The 7,958-nt window shown below is 39.8% G+C and overlaps 1 protein-coding gene across 4 annotated transcripts in view; it reads right to left on the reverse strand.

The window, feature by feature from the left end:
- Positions 1 to 7,958, reverse strand: part of cacna1g (calcium channel, voltage-dependent, T type, alpha 1G subunit) — a gene marked incomplete at its 5' end in the record, with an annotated part of 89,231 nt that overhangs the window by 57,754 nt on the left and 23,519 nt on the right. For all 4 annotated transcript variants that reach the window (XM_014028714.1, XM_014028715.1, XM_014028713.1 and 1 more), the window contains 1 exon segment: positions 4,560 to 4,683. In XM_014028714.1, the coding sequence (XP_013884168.1) occupies positions 4,560 to 4,683 (124 nt within the window).

The following is a 7,958-nucleotide window of genomic DNA, read 5'->3' on the forward strand; positions in this document are numbered from 1 at the left end:
ATATTAGGTACATTTGAAAAAAGTGTATTAAAAATGTTTGGTCATCCCAATTTGGAGCATATACTGAGACAAAAATGACAGGAAATTCATATAGTTTTTCCACCACAATTACATAACATCCAGCAGCGTCCGTTTTAACACTGGATGCCATAAATTGCACCTGTTTACTAACTAAGATGGCTACCCCTCTCGATTTAGATTGGAAATTAGACTGAAACACCTGACCAGACCAGTGCCTGCTTAGATTTGCACTGTCTGCCTCACCCAAATGGGTCTCCTGCAAAAAAAGTAATATTAGCATCAAGTTGTCTTAAATGTGTCATAAATTTCCTAAATTTCACTTGGACCATTGAGGAATTTCACATTCCAACTCACACGGTTAACTGGGTGACTGTTGATGAACCTGTTAATATTAGAACTGCTCATGTATGGTCAGTCGGACAGTAGTACAATATCCACAAACCATCACAAAAAATAACCTGAAAAAGACATTCTCAAAACAAAAAGATCCGGTATAGTCCCACCCCTTTCCCCTAAAAAAACACGGAGAACCCAACAAACAAAAAAATCCACACATTTGTGTTTATACTGAGGGACTTGACTCCCTGCCTGGACTCCCGCCACAACTAAATAACGGTAACAAAAAAATAAAAATAAAGAAGGGGTTCCCTTACTTTAAAGTATTATTACTGTTTATGCTCCTTGCAGCACTGATAAATAAATCACTAACCAAGATCCAGACAGACCTCCTGTCAAACTCTCATACGTAGAACCAAAAGAGGAATATTGTCCTTTTGAATAAAGTCTAAAATTAAATGAAGATATAACGCTGGACATAAAGTTGGAAGGTTCATTACAACCTGACAGTCACAACGGATAGATGAGGGCTGGACCCGCGGTCAACGCAGGTCCTCGCTGTCCGTCGCCTAGATGATTTTCTTCTTAACGTAGTCCATTGCTTTATTGGCATCCAGGAATTCCTTGTTTTCCTCCCCATGAGAGATGTGGAGCCGTGCAGGAAAAAGCACGCTGTAGCAAACATCTCGTRGGTTGCGAAGAAGCCTCCTCACCTCCGTAAACGCCGGCCGAGCCCTGGCCACAGCCGCCGTGTAGTCAGATGTGATGATGATCGGTGCCTCCTTAAAACGAAGAGGACCATGACTCCGAGCCCGATGCAGTATTTCCACAAATTCTTGAAAATAGTGCAGCTTAGCAACAATAACCCGCGGCTTATCGCCTGACTTGTTCCCACCTGGAGAGCGATGCGCTCGGTCCACCAGTGGCTCTTTATCCATCTGTAGAACCTCTGCTAGCAGTTTAGCCACTGCTGAAGTGGAGCTGGATTCTGGCATTTCAGGAACTCCAATAATRKGCHCATTGCACCTTCTCATGCGRCCTTCCATATCATCACACTTCTTTTTGAGCCCATCGACTTCTTCTTTCAGTTCCAAGACAGTAGTGCGCAGAGAAACAACCTCATTGGACCAGGTTGACAAGCTGTCCTCCACCTCCTTAACGCTTTGCTTAAGGTGGTCCAGGTCGGCGCATAGTAGCATTGTGCCGTTAGCCACTTCAGCTCTCACCGCTTGTAGCTCTCCTTTAATAAGAGTAAACTCTTCAGCCAAAGCCGCTTTTATTTCGGATTTGATCACAGCTGAGAGATCGGTTTTTATAGTGACAAGAATGTCAGACTTCAAGGAGAGTGCATCCATCTCGCTGCAGGAGGGAGAGGAGGGCGCCGAAAGTCCGGCTTTAGCTGCAGCCTGCTCCGAGGCGGCGTCGGGCCTAGCAGCCGCCGAGCTAGACTGTTTGCCTTTCCTCGAGTTTGTCGCCATTCTTCTACTCTTCCAGGCAAGAATCACTCAGGGGTCGAGTCCGGACAGACCAAATGCTCAAAGCAGCAAGGACATTTAGTAGAGAACCATAGAATGAACAAGTCGGAGCGGGAGCCCACGCGACATGCGTCTTACTCCTCTGCCATCTTAGCGTTTTTCTGAATCAAAATGTTTTTTGCAAAACAGAACCTTTTCGTTGAATCTCAAACTTTTGGTTGATGCTTTAAGTTTTTGGTTGACTGTCTAAGTTTTTGGATGAACTCAAAAAAGATTTGAACTCAGAAATTCTAAACTAGAGGAGTGGCGCAGAGAGTAGAGAAGCTGAGTCTAAGATCAGAATGTAGCTGGTTCAACTTCAGATTGTACATGTGTTCACATGTGTGATGGGTTAAATGTAGAGGCTRCCCCCCCACCAGGATCGATACAGTATATGATAAACATCTTACCACGGGATCATCTTCAAAGCCAGCGTTTACGTTACCATGGCTAGTAATAGCAGAAGCTCTGTTGTACAACCGTATATATGAGACCCTGAGTCAGACCCAGAGGCAGAGTTGTGGTCGCAGCTTTTTTTTTCTCCCCCTCCTCCTATGTCAGAGTTGTGCGCTCACTCTGCATGCTGTTAACAGGGCAGGTAATGGGAGCAGCAGCGGTCAAAATACCTCAGAAACTTGAACAAATAGGCTTTAACAAGGCTTTAATAAGCTAAACAATAGAGGTACATGAGAAAACGTGTTCATAACAAAAATAAATAATTAAATTGTATGTGCCCTTGTCGGTCTCATACCCTGGTCTCCCACTTTCTGATCTAACACACTACCCATTGCCCTATTGGAAGGCTTGTGAAATGAGCTGCACATTACACAACAACACCGTGGTGGCTTTTTATACTGAGGAGGTGGAGCCTCACCCGGGGGTTGCTAGGTAAGGGGCTGAACGCAGGTTCCGGTGGGTTGTTGAACGGCTTGTGACATCACAAAATGTAGGAAGTATAAAACTTGTTGTTAATATACATTAAAAATACATTTACTTACAGTAAATATGCCCCTGGGTGCATGTTTTTGGTCCTAGGACTGTTTTCTTAAGAAGTACATACCCAAAGTTGAGTAAAAAAAACCTTTAAAAAGTGAATTTTGCATAATAGGTCTCTTATAAGTCTCTGCATTTCACCCTTCACACATGTGCAACATGAAGACCAACCTGGAGTCGAACCAGCTACCTTCCAATTTCAAGCTCAGCTTCTCTACTCTCTGCACCACTCTACTAGTTTGTGATCATGGAGTTCAAATCTTTTRTGAGTTCAACCAAAAWCTTAGACAGTCAACCATAAACATTAAGCGTCAAGCAAAAGTTTGAGATTCAACCAAAAGTTTCTGTTTTGATTTTTTTTTTTTTAATTGAAATACCCTTTTTTTTTTTGTTTGGTAGAAAAAAACATTTTTTTGGTTGAAATTATTTTTTTTTAATTGAAACTGCTTTTTTGGTTTGGTTGAAATTATTTTTTTTGGTTGAAAATATTATTTTTTTGATTGAATTTATTTTTTACAGAAGCGTAGAGCTGCCACATGACACGAAATTATTTTGAAACCTGATCTCGTTATAACGAGAAAACTATCTCGTTATAACGGGAAAACTATCTTGTTCTAATGAGAAAACTATCTCGTTATAACGGGAAAACTATCTTGTTCTAATGAGAAAACTATCTTTTAAAAACGAGAAAACTATCTTGTAAAAACGAGAAAACTATCTTGTTATATCAAGATAACCATCTCGTTATAACGTGTTATGGTTTCTTCTGGTTTGTCACTTTCCCGGAAGTTTATTGCCTGGATGGCTTGATGGAGAACCCTAAGTCTCACAATATGCCTTTTTATGAAGAAGAAACCTGAAACAGGAACACATTTCTAGACTAAAAAATGACAAGTTAGTACAGAATAATGTTTTTGAAATAATAGGGGGCAAATTCAGATTAGAGAGTGAATATTATTAAGTGCTACTAGCTGCAACATCTGAGCACAAACCCAAATAATTCTGTTCGTTTTTTTTTACATAGTGGTTCAGTCATGTTCTCCAAGTTTCAAATCAAAATTTCCAGGTGGGTTTCGACACATATCTATCTTCATAGCATTGCATCAAGTAATCCAGCCAGACCTCCTTTGTAGGGCTGCAGCTTTAGCTAAGAAGGTTACAATATGGATGCGGTGCAGAAGATGTGTGGGTATGACACACATCACCTAGAACTGCTGGCTCATGGTCAAACTGGAATGGTTCCTTGCTTACACAATGTTCTGCTCCATTTCTCTGCAGAGAGCAAACTCAAAAAAATTTTCTGCCATGTGCAAGTGTGAGTGTGTGTGTGTGTGTGTGTGTGCGTGCGTGTGTGCGTGTGTGTGTGTGTGTGTGTGTGAGAGAGAGTGTTTTATGAAGCTTTGACATGCTCACAGGTATTTCCTTATTCTCCATCTCTCCTAGGACATTTGCTGAGCTGTCACTGAGTTCCTTTACGAGTCCCTTCACACACACACGCGCACACCCACACAGAGACATTAAACATATCTCTGGAATTTCTGTTTACACTGTAAATTTTTTAATACTCACACCTGTCTTTTTACATTTGTCTCTATGTTACAAAAAAACAACAAAAAAAACTGGCAGCCAGCAGAATAAAGTTGCAGATTTTTACAGAGTGGAACTTTATACACCTCTGTATGTTGTGACACTCACAGCACTGGCAGATTCGATGCGAGGCCTCTCCATAGCGATGGTGATGCAGTTGAGGAAGATGATGACCAGCACAACATGATCAAACATCTTGTGGGTGATGATCTTGTTGCACAGGATCCGAAACCTGTAAAAAAGTGGAAATGTAGACTTCAGTCACATTGGATAGAGACTCAGCAATCATAATGCAGCTAATAAATAGGGAAAAACCATAATAAGAACCCGGTCATGTTCTAGTGTAAGGCTGCACAATAATAGTAAAATATATTTTATTATCATTATTGTTAAATATAATGATTTCAGCTAGGACAACTAGCAAAGTGGACAAAAAGTAGTGAAGATGAACGAACAGTTTTGTTTTAATTATTAATTATTAAAATTGTAACAACTGCAGTGACAGTCCATCAAATTGGCTAAATATAATATTGGCAACTTAGAGCACTTATGTGCACTATTACAGCACTTACTGTAATAGTTTATGATTTATTGCAGTGCAAAAAGCCCTGTGTGATAATAGTATTTAACACATTGATGCTGCAGTGACAATAAATGTTTGATATTTTTGCAGCACTGTGTCAGTGTACCTTAGAGTCTAATGTTTACAGGACACAGTGACGTTTGTTTCCCCGACTTTAGCCTCATGTTTGTTTCCTTTCCTGAGCTTAACAAGAAATGTAGGGAGTGGAACATGGAAGAAGAGACAGTGAGATAACCATGAAAATGTAACAAACAGAAAAGGGAACACATCATACTATATCATAGTACAATGACGACAATAAAAATAGTGTGTGATGTGCAAAAAGGCAAGGAATAAAAGCTAACTCCTACCTCCCAAATATTTGATGATGCAGAGTTTGTGTTTTTTCTCACATTACATATTGTGTGAGTTTCAAAGGTCATATATCTGGATTTGTACGTCACATACTAAAAACTGTAGATAAACAACTGTCAATTCTTTGCTCAAATTTAGAAACAAAAACTCACATCTAGATGTTGAGGCGCTCAAGAAAAAAAAAACGTTGACAACGGTTTGACGTTTTCCCCTCCTACAATGATATTTACTGACCTTTCAAGAGTTCTAGCATCAAAACAACTGAATTTGAATGACAACTGACATCATTGATMTAAATATTGATCACAAGGTGTTGTATTTTTGAGATTCATATCTTTCTTTTTAATGATCTACTATTTTTTTCATGGTATTGTTGCACTTTGGTATTAAAAACTGCAACTGGAATTAAGTCACTGCAACAAGGTGTTAGTTAATGTATCATACCTGCTTAGAATTTATGAAAATAGTGAAACTCAGAGTTTGAAACTGAGCAAACCAAGAAAAAGTATTTTCCTGTCTTTTTTAGCCTGGTAAAAACCAGATACTTGACCTTCAGTTTGCTTCGCACGAGGGTCTGAACTCTCGGCTATAGAGAAGCAATTCTTGCTGGAGGCGTGACAAGTTTTAAATGATTGGATCGGTTGGCCGTGACGTATGCGTGCCAGCTCCACTGTGAAGGAGGCTAAGCTAAGAAGCTAACTGGAAATTGCATGCACTGTAAACAACCCTACTGAGAGAAGGATCAAGCCGAACGAGACGACTATAAATGAGAGCTGCAGGCTTTGTCAGACAAATTTATTTTAATTTGGAAGCCTTTTCAAGATGGACTGACTTCTTTCACTTCCTCCACTGCCATTGCTAAACTAGCCAGCTGTCACTGTGCAGAAAATCACCGTTGTTCAAAATTCCGCCTTGTTTGCTGATTGGCCCAGGTAAAATAAACTGCAAGCTGACACTGCGCAGAAAATCGACGTTCTATTCTCTGACTGGCCCAAATGAAATGCTCCCGAAGAAATCCTTCTCTATGGGAGAAATTCCAGACAGAGCAGTGAAGGGAAACTAGAAATGAGCGGAACTGCATAGGAAGGCAAGGGCCAGGCTAGTCTTTTTTGGGGTTCGGGTTTTTTTTTTTTTTTGTTTGTTTTGGATTGGATCATTGGCAGTGTATTAAGATACATACTGCATCAGTCACAAACCAAAGATACACAATTCTAATGAGCACATGTGAATGTCTAGAACAGATGCTATGCAAAGTCCATTTGTCACTCAGTAACTCCATTTTCATTATGCAATTATTTACTGTATATACAATACTAATATTGAAGTCCAGCCTGCAGAGGTGGGGTGCAGAAGATTTGTAGTAGTGACTACCATCAAACTGCTGAAGGACTTGGGAGTTGGAGGCCGGAGTCAGCATCAAGCCATCAGAGCTACTTCAGAGGCAGCCGAGAAAAACAGTCAATGGTTGTYGATAAGGAGGAAAAATCCCTGCTGGGCCCCAGTGAAAAGCTGATTTATGGAGCACTGCAAGGATGGATCACCCTTTGCAGGGTCTTCCTCAGAAGAGGGTGTCTAGTAGTAAATGGCCAAAKCAACCAATGACCCTGAGGTAAACTACTGAAGATGTTGCTATGAATCAACTTTTCTGAAGATGTTATTCTTCATCAACCCATATTCGTCGGTAGTTACTTGCACACAAAGGATGTCTGTAAATGTCATCCTGTGTTTGGAAAAAATGTTTACTCCAGAACATCAACATTTCTTTCAGCTTTGGTTTATTGTGCTTTGTTTTAGGTACAGGGAAGTTTAGGCAAATCATCTGCTGACTCATTCTTCTTCCTCAACACTACACTGCTAAAAAGTTGCAGGCAAAAATGCACAAGAAAACAATGAAATCAAAATATGTACTATTTTATATACAAAATATGAGTCAGTTTACTTCCTTATAATATTATTTTCAAAACAGGAATGCTGGTCCCCTCTTACCCACATACTGTTTAGGCTCTGTGACTATCTTTGTCACTAAGTCAGATGTGCATCAATAGTGGATCGTCTTAAACTAACCAAGATTATTTACAACTGATAACATTTGGAGTCAGCCAGATTCAATATGGCTGCCACACCTAAATGACTTGGGCAAACACAAGAAATGGCAATGTCTTCTCTACAGTTAGAGTTCAAATTTGGTGTTGCTGTTATTTATAAACAACATACTTCTTATGCTAATAAATTGAACAAGARCTTTGATTAAACATTGGCATTAACTGCTGAAGTCACTGTGTCTGTTAGCTAAACATTTCATAAACTAGTAAACAAATCTTAATGAAACTTTTATAAAGTACTTACTGGAAGAACACTTAAAACTGGTTTACTTTTTGAGTCAACCCACAACCACAGCAAATCAACGTGTGCAAACACAAAAAGGGTATAACTCAGTTTCAGAAACATTACGTTAAAATTTGATCTGTCAAAAGCTGATTTACTTGCAGATTTACTTGGACAGAATTTCTAGGCGCAGCCGAGGTGTTGAGGGGATCCGTTTTGGTGGCCTTAGGATCGCATCTCTGCTT

The sequence above is a fragment of the Austrofundulus limnaeus genome, unplaced genomic scaffold (assembly GCF_001266775.1).
Source record: "Austrofundulus limnaeus strain Quisiro unplaced genomic scaffold, Austrofundulus_limnaeus-1.0 Scaffold801, whole genome shotgun sequence".
NCBI lineage: Eukaryota > Metazoa > Chordata > Actinopteri > Cyprinodontiformes > Rivulidae > Austrofundulus > Austrofundulus limnaeus.